This window comes from Phyllobates terribilis, unplaced genomic scaffold (genome assembly GCF_046119375.1).
Source record: "Phyllobates terribilis strain yellow unplaced genomic scaffold, ASM4611937v1 Scaffold_7__3_contigs__length_470593459, whole genome shotgun sequence".
Classification (NCBI taxonomy): Eukaryota; Metazoa; Chordata; class Amphibia; order Anura; family Dendrobatidae; genus Phyllobates; species Phyllobates terribilis.
Genome location: NW_027362767.1, coordinates 396542485 through 396556344, shown reverse-complemented (window position 1 = coordinate 396556344; position 13860 = coordinate 396542485). Strand labels below are relative to the sequence as shown.

Sequence of the window (13860 nt, the reverse complement as noted above, 5' to 3'; positions counted from 1 at the left end):
GTGCTGGTCCCTTGCTTGTGACCGTGCCTCCGGGCTTCTATGGCCAGAGGACCTGGAATCCCCTGCAGGTTGGATTCTGCTGCTGGACCTGGATGTCCCCACAGCTTCGGACTCCGTGTCCGGTATTAGTGTCTCCAGCCAGGGCGAGCTATCTGGCTTCCAGCCCCTGGCTCTCACTCCTGCTCCTACAGAGCTCCTGGTTCTTCCTTTCCCTGTGTCTGCTGTCCTCCAGACCAGACTGCGTCTCTGTCTGGGACTCTCTCCCTTAATCCCGCCCCAGACCCAGTTTATAAGGGCAGATTCCTCCCCTCCCAGGTCTGGGCGGGCGGTGTTGCATGCTTAGGGCTCCTGACCAGAGAAACCTCCCACCTGCTCTCAGACGTAATATTTCTATTACTGTGGTAACCAGACCCCTGGGGTGCCACAGTATCACCTTAAAATGATTTTACCGTTTAGTTTCTACAGCTCCTGCACATAAAGGGTTATATCTGTAGTGAGGGCAGTGCAATGGGGGATAGCATCCCTCATTCCTTGCTAAGCTAATTACTGAATGCATGTTAGTAAGAATAGGAACCAGATGGCAGTAGGAATGAAGGACTTCAGTATGTGACAATACAAGGCTTGTTTGTAGCCTTAGGCATAGAGACAAAAAAGTGTAGCTTGAAGGTACCGGAACCCAAAACAACTTAAAATTCTATTGTGTCATTTTAAAGATTGTTTGGCTTAAATAAAATATAGGTTGGATGAAAAAGCAAAGTTTAGCATTCTTACCTTCTGTTACTCCCGTGGATCCAGGCCTCTCTGGTGGTCTGAACCGCAAGTGATGACTAGAGATGAAAGGATCGATCTGTGGAGGATGGAGTTCGAGTCAAATTTCTTGAAATTCATGGTTCCATGAGATCTCAAATACTTTTGAGAATCAATTCGCAAAAATAACCCAGTTGCCCAGCATGATTTCCCACACTGGTGAAGCATCAGTGACTGGGCTAATGTCAGTTTGTGGATTTCCCTATAATGTCTAGTTTATAAATCAGATTTTCATACCTTGTACATTGGTGGACAGAATCTCACTGGGTCATAGGAGATCAGTTTTGCAAAGGTGAATAATGAAGATGACACTGAAGCAACAAAATAATAATAATGTCATATTTTTTTCTTTATCACTTCTATCCATAATTAGCTACTTACCATGTTCCCCACAATAATGCCCTACATTCCTGGCCCTCACCAGAAGTTCTTCAAAATGGTGGTCAGCCTGAAACAACTTATTAAGGAGATGATAAAGACCCATCAAGACACCCTGGACGAGAACTGTCCTCGTGACTTCATAGATTGCTTCCTCATAAAGATGGTAGAGGTGAGTGTGTAGATATTATTAGATCAGACCTTACAGGATCACATATTGTACGTAGACAATGTTCATAATAACCAAAATGCAACTAGCTTTGAAAATTAAGTTTTGAAATCAATCATAAAATCAGCCACCATATTGATGGCACATGATTTAACTCCTATTTGGTCTTCAAAGGATGTGTTTACACTGCATATTTTTTTTTATTGCCGAGTTTTATGGAGAAGAAAGCCCACAAAAAACACAAGTTTTGATCAGAGAATTGGAGATTTTCTTCTCCAAAAACTCAGAGAAAAAAAAAAATCAGCCAATGTGTATATCTACGATTTTGACCATTTTGGATCATTAAAAAAATGGTGAATTTAATTTTTTAGGAAAAAAAGAATCCAGACACAGAATTTCATCAGGAGAATCTACAGGCCACGATCATAGACTTATTTGTTGCTGGAACAGAGACGACAAGTATGACACTGAGATACGGTTTTCTTATACTCATGAAATATCCAGAAATACAAGGTGATGATTTTAATTCATTTTGCTAATGCCTATTTATATTATATAATATGCTTTACCATGTCGATTGTGCAGCAGTAATAGTCTGAGTGGAACCAAAATCCAGCTTCATAGACAGACCTAGTCCATTAATGTCACTGTAATGTTACTCCAGCCACGGCTGGCATACACTTCTGTTGTAAATTACTCCACATTTTATGGTATAACCTATGATGAAATTATTGGTCAGATTATTTTGGCTGGGACTGGAGTAAAAACGTCAAAAGACCCTTGATTTTTGCACAACTTCGAGATGTAACATATCAAATTATTTTGTGCTAAAATTCTATTCTGGTAAAATCTCTTTGATGAATTAGCCCCAAAATTTGGGAAGATGTCACCAACCCAAGACCAAGAAATAAAACATGTCTTTAAGGTCAGATACTGTATAATAATTTATTGAATAATCACTATAAAAACAAATGATAGCCAGCACATCAGAGACAATTGAAACTTTTGAAATTTAAATTCCCCAGCTTTAGTAAATTGTCAGAAAAATTTGATTTCTAGTTTGACCAATTGTCCTGTAAGATTTGAATAACATACTGAAATATACTAGAACTGTATTTAATTTTTTTCCAGTTCTTTAGCTCAGACATAACTTTAGTAATATCAAAGTAACTTTCACATGTATGGCTATGGGTAAATGGATGGTAACTATTCATTACTTCTGCTTTGTCACACATACTTCCTGTGCAGAATTTTCAGGATTTTTTTGGGCTTTATTTCCTTATATCATTGCTAAATTGTAATCTGTGACATCCTTTCAGTAAACAGAACACATTAATTGCTGCATTCCTTGCCTCAGCTTTTATACAGGCTATCATTCTGTTAGGCTCAACGCTGAAAAAAGAGAATGGACAGCATCTCCTAAAACATCCATTGATCTAATGCCTCTCGACAAAAATATATAAAATTGAACATGAGGCTCTTAGTTTAACATTCTGATCAGTCCCCATGACTCCAGACCACGCCGCCCCACAAGCACAAAACCACAGCAACAATGGTTGACACACTACACCAACACCACATGAAAGGAGCATTGTAACTCACCTTCCTCAATATCTCAAGTGAGAGCAAAAATAGGCTAGACCCTCTTTGTAGTCTCCTGCCTATTAAAATCACATGTGCCAAATGGGAGGAGTGCATATCTGAAAAAAAGGACAGATCATGCAAAACGCTGAAAAAAGAGAATGGACAGCACCTCCGAAAACATAGAATGATCTAATGCTCAGCAAAAATACTGTGGTTTTGTGCTTGTGAGGTGGCGCGGTCTGGAGTCATGGGGACTCAGTCTTGCTGCATGGGTGCTGTGAGGCACCAGCCCGCCCGCCCTGCTGGTGCATTGTTACTGCGGCGGTGGTTGGCGCATGGCACAGCTCCTTTTAGGCAGGAAGCATTAAGATCCACAAAGAGGTTTGCCGTGACGTGGCAGTGGGCTTCATACAGTCTTATCAGAAGGTTAAATTAAGAACCTCATATTCAGTTATATATATTTTTGCCGAGAGGCGTTAGATCAAATGTATGATTATTTGGAGGTGCGGGCCATGCTCTGCTTTTTTTTGCATTGCATACTGTTAGGCTCACCTGATTTGGTGGATCCTTCAAACCCAATGTCCGGCTGGGCACACAGGCCATGGATGTCAGTGCAGCAGGTTAGGCACACTGGATACATGTAGCAGAGGTACTAGAAACTTCAAGCTTACAGGAAACTGGGAACAAGTAGCTTAGGTACTGGACGCCACAGGCAGACAGGAGATGTCCTATAGACTACAGACAGGTAGCAGAGGTCCTGGAAACTGCAGAAAGGTAGCAGAAGTGCTGGAAGCAACAGGCAGACAAGAGACAGGTACACTAAAGTGTCACGTTTTCTCTGCTCAGTGTGTTCAGTGGCAGCTCAGCCAACCAATCTTTGATAGGTGTGTGTGGAGCTGTCAGTATTGTGATAGACAGCTCAGCCGTCCAATCTGAGGCTGGGTCATGCTGAGCTGTCAATATTGTGAGTAACAGTCCAGTTGCCCAATCAGAGCTGGGGCATGCTGGGTTTCCTAAAGGTGTCTCCTGTTCTGAGTGATTGCCTGAATATTTAGCTGTCTGTCACTGATTACTGCCAGTTGTAGCCTTTGCTTAGTGGTGCATGTTTGCCTGGTACTTTTCAGTGTTCTGTCTCTGATCTATTGCTGCCTGACCTTGGACTTGTCTCTGACCATCTGTTTGCCTAGCCCCTTTGCCTTGATTCGCTGCCTTCCCGGAATTCTGACTTGGGACTGTGACCTGACTATGCCTATGCCTTACCACTTTGTTTATGATGAACCCTCTTGGTATCTGACTCCGGAACTCTTGACTACCCAGCCTCATTGCTTGTCCATGAGCATTGACTAGCTTCACATTACAGCTGGTCTTGTAGTTTTTGTTTTCCACCAGTGCGATTCCAATTTGTACACCCTGCGATTAGTTGACAAATCTGACCCAGGTGGTTCAGGACCTGGCCAGGGAGTACCAGAAAAATTAACATCGTAGTCCCAGATGCAGGGTCAGTTTTCTAGCTTGATGGGTGCTTCCCAAGGCCCTCGGCTGCCGGCTCCGCTGCCTGCAGTAGCTTTGATGCCTGTACCTTCTGATGTGCGGTTGGTCTCCCCCAAACCAGTAATAGTTCTTCTTGATAAATTTTATGGAGAAAAAACCCAGCTGTAGGCTATTCTTTACGATAAAATTTAGAAGGAGAAAACCCAGCTGTAGGCTATTTTTTACCCTTCTACCTCAGTCATCAAGGGATGTGTCCTAGAGAGTGGGAATAATCATGTCCCTACTGCAAGGTGGACAACAGACTTGGGTATTTTTTTTGTCCTCACAAGCCCCAGAATGGTCTTATTTTGACGCCTTAGAGTTGATATATGATCAACCTGACAGGATCCAGATTGCAGAAGAAAATATCATGAACATGACACAAGGGGCTGCACCGCTGAGGACTATGGTACCGAGTTCCGGCAATGGTCTACTAAAGTTCAGTGGAATGATGCAGCTCTCAGGTGCCAGTTCAGCAGAGGCCTCTCTGATACAATTAAAGACGCTCTGGCTCTACATACTCCACCTTGTTCCTAGGGGGAGGCCATCCATGGCAAAGGCCATTCCGTACAATCATTGGATTTGGGAAAAGTGTAATGAGCAACAAAGTGTTTCAGTCATTCCCCCCAAATCTTTCCACTTATGTGAGGGGAAATTGATGGAAATAGGAGCTGCCAGCTCTCAGACCGTTGAGAGGAGACATTGGCGCGATCTCGGACTTTGACTCTACTGTGGTCGCGCTGGACATTTTCTTAACTACTGCTCAATATGGTTAACATTAGACATCATTTCAAAAAACATCACAGTGAAAGATAATACCTTACCAACACCAGGTCAGTTTAACAATGCACTGCAGGATGAAGCAAGCCTCCATGAAAAAGGCGGGGGCAGCACATGTGCAGGATACTGATGCAAACAGCCACTCACTAACCTACCAATTCATGGAGTGGGTGGCTGTGTAGTATTATAATGCACACCGATAGAGTTTGCTTAGGGCACCAGTCACACAGATATGTGTGAGGCACAGTGTCTGGCTTGCAGCCTATTGATGACGCCCATGCTATCAGATCAGGCGGGCTGCCCAGCACTATATACATGCTCCCCCACAGGACAGATGCCCCAATTCACCCAGCCAACACTAAAGAGACCTGAGTTCATCCTGCATAAAAATGTGCAAAAAAGATGAAAAATAGTGTATACGATAAATACACCACATGAGGTACTGGTCGATATTTTGGCCAAAATAGGTAAGCTCGCAACCCAACATCAAGGGTCCTCATACTTGCGAGTCCTAACACTAAACATTAAAACGGTTAACATTAGACATCATTTCAAAAAACATGACAGTGAAAGATAATACCTTACCAACACCAGGTCAGATTAACAATGCACTGCAGGATGCAGCAAGCCTCCATGATGTGTGACTGGTGCCCTAAGCAAACTCTATCGGTGTGCATTACAATACTACACAGCCACCCCCTCCATGAATTGGTAGGTTAGTGAGTGGCTGCATCAGTATCCTGCACATGTGCTGCCCCCGCCTTTATCATGGAGGCTTGCTGCATCCTGCAGTGCATTGTTAATCTGACCTGGTGTTGGTAAGACTTCTCAATATGCCCTCTTGCAAGCAAGCCATTGGGAAGAGCTTAAGTCTAGGTGATTGTCGAGGAGGTCACCCAGACTTCGAGGTACCTTTTTACTCCTCAGATAAAGTACTGCTAAACATGGAACTACTTTTCCAGAACCAGTTGTTATCAGCTGAAGCTTTCATTGACCGTTTGTCTGCTGCCAAGTTCACCGATTCAGGACTGGTTTTGAAATTAGGATTAGGGACAGTTAGGTTGGAAACATCCATTCAAATTTTTTCTATTGATGCAGGACATAATTACTTCAGAATCTTGTCCAGCTGGTAATGGCGGAGTTCACACTTAGAGTGGCAACACTTCACTCTGAATCCATCTCCTGCTTTGTTTTGGATAATTTACCTACTGGGTTGGTATTGGGGTTTCCATGGCTGCTTTTGCATAATCCTGTTATAGATTGATGTTGGAAGAATATTGTTCAGTGCAGCCCCAATTGTCATAAGAAATGTATTAGTTTTGTACAAATTTGTTCCTCTAGTCTGGAGGGTCTGCCGGAGTATCTGAAAGATTTTGGAGATGAGTTCTCGGAAAAAGAAGCAGAGATATTACCTCCCCATCGTTCTTGTGATTGTGCTATTAATCTTATCCCTAATTCCAAATTACCTAAAGCTCACCTGTACAATTTGTCACCTGAACATATCACCATGAAACCATATGTAAATGAAAGGTTACAGAAGGGTCATATCCATCCTTAATCCTCCCCTGTAGCTGCGGGGTTTTTCTTTGTTAAAAAAAAAATGGGGATCTCCGCACTTGCCTCGATTTTCGAGAATTTAACAAAATTAGGAAAACTTACCCACTTCCACTCATCTCCAACCTATGTAATTGTAGCGTCGGCGTCCCTGCCTCCTGGCAGGGACGCCGTTCCCCTCACCTCTCCGCTCCGTGTCCGGAGGCTTCCTCCCACTCTGCTGGCAGCGCGCGCTGCTTCCCGACCTCTGTGCTTAGGGCGCGCACGCGCGCGCTCCCCCTCTCTTAAAGGGGCCGCGCGTGCCGTCCAAAGGAGTCTCCGGCCAATGGCCGGAGGACCTCACCATATATAAGGCACCTCCTCCAAAATGAAGGTGCCCGAGCAATGTTGTTGCAAAGCCTTTCAACTCTGCTTCAGCCCTCAGGTCCCGTTACCAGATACCTGCCAGTTACCTGCCAGATCTCTGCTTGCATTCCTGCGGTCCGACAGTCTGCCTTCCAACACCTGTCAGTCTGTCTATGGATCCGCCCGCCCGATCACCTGGGAGCGCTCACCTGCTACCTGCCTGCTAGCCTACCTGGAGGCTCTGCCGTCATTTGCCGTGACCACCTGCCTGTCCAGAGACTCCTGCCCGCTCACCTGGGAGCGCTCACCTGCTACCTGCCTGCTAGCCTACCTGGAGGCTCTGCCGTCACTTGCCGTGACCACCTGCCTGTCCCGAGACTCCTGCCCGCTCACCTGGGAGCGCTCACCTGCTACCTGCCTGCTAGCCTACCTGGAGGCTCTGCCGTCACTTGCCGTGACCACCTGCCTGTCCAGAGACTCTTGCCCGCTCACCTGGGAGCGCTCACCTGCTACCTGCCTGCTAGCCTACCTGGAGGCTCTGCCGTCACTTGCCGTGACCACCTGCCTGTCCAGAGACTCTTGCCAGCTCACCTGGGAGCGCTCACCTGCTACCTGCCTGCTAGCCTATCTAGAGACTCTTTCCCTGCTGTTACTTGCCGTGATCACCAGCCTGTCTTGAGACTCTTATCCTGCTGTCACTTGCCGTGACCACCTGCCTGTCTTGAGACTCTTATCCTGCTGTCACTTGCTGTGACCACCTGCCTGTCTAGAGACTCTTACCCTGCTGTCACTTGCCGTGACCACCTGCCTGTCTAGAGACTCTTACCCTGCTGTCACTTGCCGTGACCACCCGCCTGTCTAGAGACTGCCCCCGTCACTCGCCGTGACCTCCTGCCCTTCTAACCAGAGACTGTCCCTGTCACTTGCCGTGACTACCTGCCCGCCTTCCCTGGGAGCCACCCGCTTCCTTACAAGGACTGCCCCTTTGTATAGTTGCTCAGAGGTTCCACCTCCCAGACCCGTTACAGTTTGCTCGGGCCATGGAACCCGGTGGCACCCAAGCCCCCTCGCTCTCTGACCTATACCATGAAGTCTACCATCAGAGATCCCAGCAGGAGTCCATCCTGAACGACCTGCGGAATGTCAACTCCCGCCTAGACACTCTGACTGCTCCACCAGCAACCACCGCTAGTGTCACGACTCGCAACCCGGCAGCGCCGCTGCCCACCAATACCATGGCATCCTGCCCCGTACCCCGGCTTTCTGCACCCCCTCGCTTCGGAGGCGACCCCGCTCAAGCTCGGGGCTTCATAAACCAGTGCACCCTGCACTTTGAACTCTTGGCCCACCAGTTTATCTCCGACCGGGCCAAAGTGGCATTCATCATGTCCCATCTCACTGGGGAGGCACTGGCATGGCTTAACCCCCTGTGGGAGAGAGGGGAACCCCTGGTGTCCGACCTGTCGTCTTTCCTCACTGCTTTCCGAAGAGTCTTCGATGAACCGGGACGAAAGACCTCATCTGCCTCCTCTTTGCTACGTCTCCGCCAAGGGAGTCTCATCGTGGGCCAATATGCCATATGGTTCCGCACCCTCGCTTCTGAGCTTGCCTGGGATAATGAAATAAGGCCCTGGTGTCCATCTTCTGGGAGGGTCTTTCTGGTCGGATTAAAGATGAGCTCGCCGGTCGGGACATTCCTACCACCCTGGATGACCTGGTGTCGCTGGCTACCCGGATTGACATCCGGTTTCAAGAACGTACCAAAGAGACCACCCGTGAGAGAAGGTTTCCACGCCTAGCTCCTACTTTCCAGAAACCTGTCTCCTCTTCTGTCACTCCCCGGGCGCACTCACCCGAGTCCATGCAGATCGATCAGACCAAGATGGTCAAATTTCGCCAAGAGTCACGCCGAGCCGAGGGGAGCTGCTTCTATTGTGGCAGTAATGAGCACCTGATTCGTTCCTGCCCGGAGAGGCCGGGAAACTCCAGTGTCTAGGACCGCTCGGAGAGGTCGCCCTAGACAAAAATAAGTCCTCTCCAACCCTGACTTTGTCTGTATCTATCTCCTGGGGAGAGAACCGTCACTTTGAACTCACCCACCTGGACTCTGGATCCGCTGGAAACCTCATCTCCCAGTCCCTGGTTGAGAAATACCATATTCCCACCAAGTCCCTGCCTGAACCTTTGTCAGTCGCCTCCGTGGATGGAATACTCCTTCCGGTGACCATCCTGCTCATCACGGAACCCATAATCCTGCAGGTGGGAATGCTGCACTCTGAGGTAATCTCCTTCTATGTGTTGTCCGGACTCTCCCACTCCCTATTGCTAGGTCTACCTTGGCTCCAGACACATGAACCGTGTTGAACTGGCATTCCGGTGAAGTACTCCGGTGGGGGCCGGCCTGCCATAACACCTGCCTGGTTCAAGTTCGTCCGGTTCGTCCTCCACCTACCCCAGCTAATTTACCCGGTCTTCCGGCTCCTTACTGGCCCTATGCTGACGTCTTCGGTAAAAAGGAAGCAGAGACATTGCCACCTCATAGGCCATATGATTGCCCGATCGACCTGGTACCCGGCGCCACTCCACCCCGTGGGCGTATTTATCCGTTGTCTGCGGCTGAAACCCGGGCCATGTCTGAGTACATAGAGGAGAATCTGGCCAGGGGATTTATCCGGAAGTCTACTTCCCCAGCTGGAGCCGGATTCTTCCTTGTCAAAAAAAAAGATGGCTCACTTCGCCCCTGTAGTGACTATAGAGGACTCAATCAGATCACGGTTAAAAATAAATACCCCTTTCCGCTCATCTCTGAGTTATTTGATCGCCTTAAAGGCGTCAGGATCTTTTCCAAGCTGGATCTACGTGGAGCGTATAACCTGGTCCGTATCCCTCAGAGAGACGAGTGGAAAACGGCATTTAATACCCGGGACGGACACTATGAGTACCGTGTGATGCCCTTCGGTCTCTGCAATACTCCCGCCATCTTCCAAGAACTGGTCAACGACATCTTCCGTGACCTTCTTTACTCCTGCGTGGTGGTATACCTGGACGACATCTTGGTCTTCTCTCCGGATCTTCCCACACACCGGAGGGATGTTCGTCAGGTCCTGCTTAGGCTCAGGCAGAACCACCTCTATGCGAAATACGAGAAGTGCCTTTTTGAGCAGACCTCTCTTCCTTTCCTGGGCTATGTTATCTCCCAGACAGGCTTGCGAATGAATCCCGAGAAGCTCTCTGCTGTCCTAAAGTGGCCCCGTCCGGAGGGCTTGAAGGCAATACAGCGATTCCTGAGCTTCGGTAATTACTATCGTCTCTTCATTCCTCACTTCTCGTCACGGACTGCGCCCATATCTGCGCTCACCCGTAAGGGAGCAAATCCCAAGGTATGGCCACCCGAAGCTGAGGAGGCCTTCCTTTCCCTGAAGCAAGCCTTCTCCTCTGCCCCTGTGCTGCACCATCCGGACTGCAACAAACAGTTCTACCTGGAGGCTGATGTTTCCTCTTCTGGAGCCGGAGCGGTGCTCACCCAAAAGTCTTCATCTGGGAGAATGGTAACCTGCGGCTTTTTCTCTAAAATCTTCTCCTCCTCTGAGCGCAATTACTCCATAGGAGACCGAGAACTGTTAGCCGTTAAATTGGCGCTGGAGGAGTGGCGTTACCTGCTTGAAGGGGCTCTATACCCGGTGATCATCTACACGGATCACAAGAACCTGGCATATCTCCAAAATGCCCAGAGACTTAATCCACGTCAGGCCCGGTGGTCTTTGTTTTTTGCCTGCTTCGATTTCATGCTTCATTTCCGCCCGGCGGACAAAAATGTCAAAGCTGATGCCTTGTCCCGATCCTTCATGTCCTCCGACCAAGAGGAGGAGCCTATGCACATTATCGACCCCTCCAAGGTGATGAATGTGGCCCCCTTGGATTTGACTCGTCTTCCACCCGGCAAGACGTTTGTGGCGCCTCCTGACTGTGAGATGGTTCTTCGCTGGGTTCATTTTTCTAAACTAGCTGGCCATGCCGGCCAAAAAAAGACCTTCCTACTCATTTCCCGGCATTACTGGTGGTCTACCCTGCGTAAGGATGTGGTAGACTTCGTCTCTGCCTGTTCATCTTGTGGCCGCAACAAAGTTCCCAGACACTTACCAGCTGGTCATCTCCTGCCGCTTCCCATACCTGTTGCCCCGTGGCAACACATCGCTATGGACTTCATTACCGATCTTCCTGTCTCTGCCGGGTGTACTGTCATTTGGGTGGTCGCGGACCGCTTTTCTAAAATGGCCCACTTCATTCCACTGCCTGGCCTTCCATCTGCACCTGAGCTGGCTTAAAACTTTATCCGCCTTATCTTTCGTCTCCATGGCCTACCCCTCCACATCGTGTCGGATCGAGGGGTTCAGTTCACCTCACGCTTCTGGAGAGCCACATGTAAACTGCTGGACGTCACCCTGGACTTCTCCTCCGCTTACCACCCTCAGTCCAATGGTCAAGTGGAGCGGATCAATCAGATCCTTACCAGCTATCTCCGGCACTTTGTTAATGCCCACCATTCTGATTGGGTAGACCTCCTCCCTTGGGCCGAATTCTCTTACAATAACGACGAGAGCGAATCCTCTTCCAAATCCCCGTTATTTATTTTCCTTGGCCAGCACCCCCAGATTCCGTTTCCCGTCTCCGCCTCTGTGGACAACCCTGCCGCGCAGTCTCTTGTCAGCGAGTTTTCTACCATTTGGGAGAGTACTAGGTCCGCACTTCTTCAGTCCTCCGAGTGGATGAAGAGAAATGCTGATAAGAGACGTCTGGATCCGCCTCAATTCTGTCTGGGAGACAAGGTTTGGCTCTCCTCCAAACATGTACGGCTCAAGATACCCTCCTACAAGTTAGGTCCTCGCTTCATCGGCCTTTTCTAAATCCTCAGGCAAATTAATCCAGTGGCCTACAAATTAAAACTCCCGGCCACCTTACGGATTCCCAACTCCTTCCACGTATCTCTCCTCAAACCCGTTGTCTTTAACTCTTTTACCAACAATCCAGGTGCTCCCCCTGCTCCGGTTTCCGCTGAAGACGTCTTTGAGGTAGAGAGTATTCTGGCCACTAAGAGGGTAAGAGGAAAGACCTTTTTTCTCGTAGATTGGAAGGGGTTTGGTCCTGAGGAGAGAACATGGGAGCCCCGGGAAAACATCCATGCCGCTCTCATCCTTGATAAATTTCTCTCTGGCCTAAAAAATGGGGGGCCTAAGGGGGGGGGGTACTGTAGCGTCGGCGTCCCTGCCTCCTGCTAGGCAGGGACGCCGTTCCCCTCACCTCTCCGCTCCGGGCCCGGAGGCTTCCTCCCGCTCTGCTGGCAGCGCGCGCTGCTTCCCGGCCTCTGTGTTTAGGGCGCGCGCGCGCTCCCCCTCTCTTGAAGGGGCCGCGCGCGCCGTCCTAAGGAGTCCCCGGCCAATGGCCGGAGGACCTCACCATATATAAGGCACCTCCTCCAAAATGGAGGTGCCCGAGCAATGTTGTTGCAAAGCCTTTCAACTCTGCTTCAGCCCTCAGGTCCCGTTACCAGATACCTGCCAGTTACCTGCCAGATCTCTGCTTGCATTCCTGCGGTCCGACAGTCTGCCTTCCAACACCTGTCAGTCTGTCTATGGATCCGCCCGCCCGCTCACCTGGGAGCGCTCACCTGCTACCTGCCTGCTAGCCTACCTGGAGGCTCTGCCGTCACTTGCCGTGACCACCTTCCTGTCCAGAGACTCCTGCCCGCTCACCTGGGAGCGCTCACCTGCTACCTGCCTGCTAGCCTACCTGGAGGCTCTGCCGTCACTTGCCGTGACCACCTGCCTGTCCAGAGACTCTTGGCCGCTCACCTGGGAGCGCTCACCTGCTACCTGCCTGCTAGCCTATCTAGAGACTCTTTCCCTGCTGTCACTTGCCGTGACCACCAGCCTGTCTTGAGACTCTTATCCTGCTGTCACTTGCCGTGACCACCTGCCTGTCTAGAGACTCTTACCCTGCTGTCACTTGCCGTGACCACCTGCCTGTCTTGAGACTCTTATCCTGCTGTCACTTGCCGTGACCACCTGCCTGTCTAGAGACTCTTACCCTGCTGTCACTTGCCGTGACCACCTGCCTGTCTAGAGACTCTTACCCTGCTGTCACTTGCCGTGACCACCCGCTTGTCAAGAGACTGCCCCCGTCACTTGCCGTGACCTCCTGCCCTTCTACCCAGAGACTGTCCCTGTCACTTGCCGTGACTACCTGCCCGCCTTCCCTGGGAGCCACCCGCTTCCTTACAAGGACTGCCCCTTTGTATAGTTGCTCAGAGGTTCCACCTCCCAGACCCGTTACAGTTTGCTCGGGCCATGGAACCCGGTGGCACCCAAGCCCCCTCGCTCTCTGACCTTTACCATGAAGTCTCCCATCAGAGATCCCAGCAGGAGTCCATCCTGAACGACCTGCAGAATGTCAACTCCCGCCTGGACACTCTGACTGCTCCACCAGCAACCACCGCTAGTGTCACGACTCGCAACCCGGCAGCGCCGCTGCCCACCAATACCATGGCATCCTGCCCCGTACCCCGGCTTTCTGCACCTCCTCGCTTCGGAGGCGACCCCGCTCAAGCTCGGGGCTTCATAAACCAGTGCACCCTGCACTTCGAACTCTTGGCCCACCAGTTTATCTCCGACCAGGCCAAAGTGGCATTCATCATGTCCCATCTCACTGGGGAGGCA

The 13860-nt window shown here is 49.7% G+C and overlaps 1 protein-coding gene across 1 annotated transcript in view; it reads left to right on the top strand.

The window, feature by feature from the left end:
- The window catches only part of LOC141154992 (cytochrome P450 2A4-like), an 80256-nt gene that overhangs the window by 46674 nt on the left and 19722 nt on the right, over positions 1 to 13860 (top strand). The window contains exons 5-6 of the mRNA XM_073641581.1: positions 1181 to 1357; positions 1726 to 1867. Coding sequence (XP_073497682.1) covers positions 1181 to 1357; positions 1726 to 1867 — 319 coding nt within the window. The remainder of the gene's footprint in view (positions 1 to 1180; positions 1358 to 1725; positions 1868 to 13860) is intronic.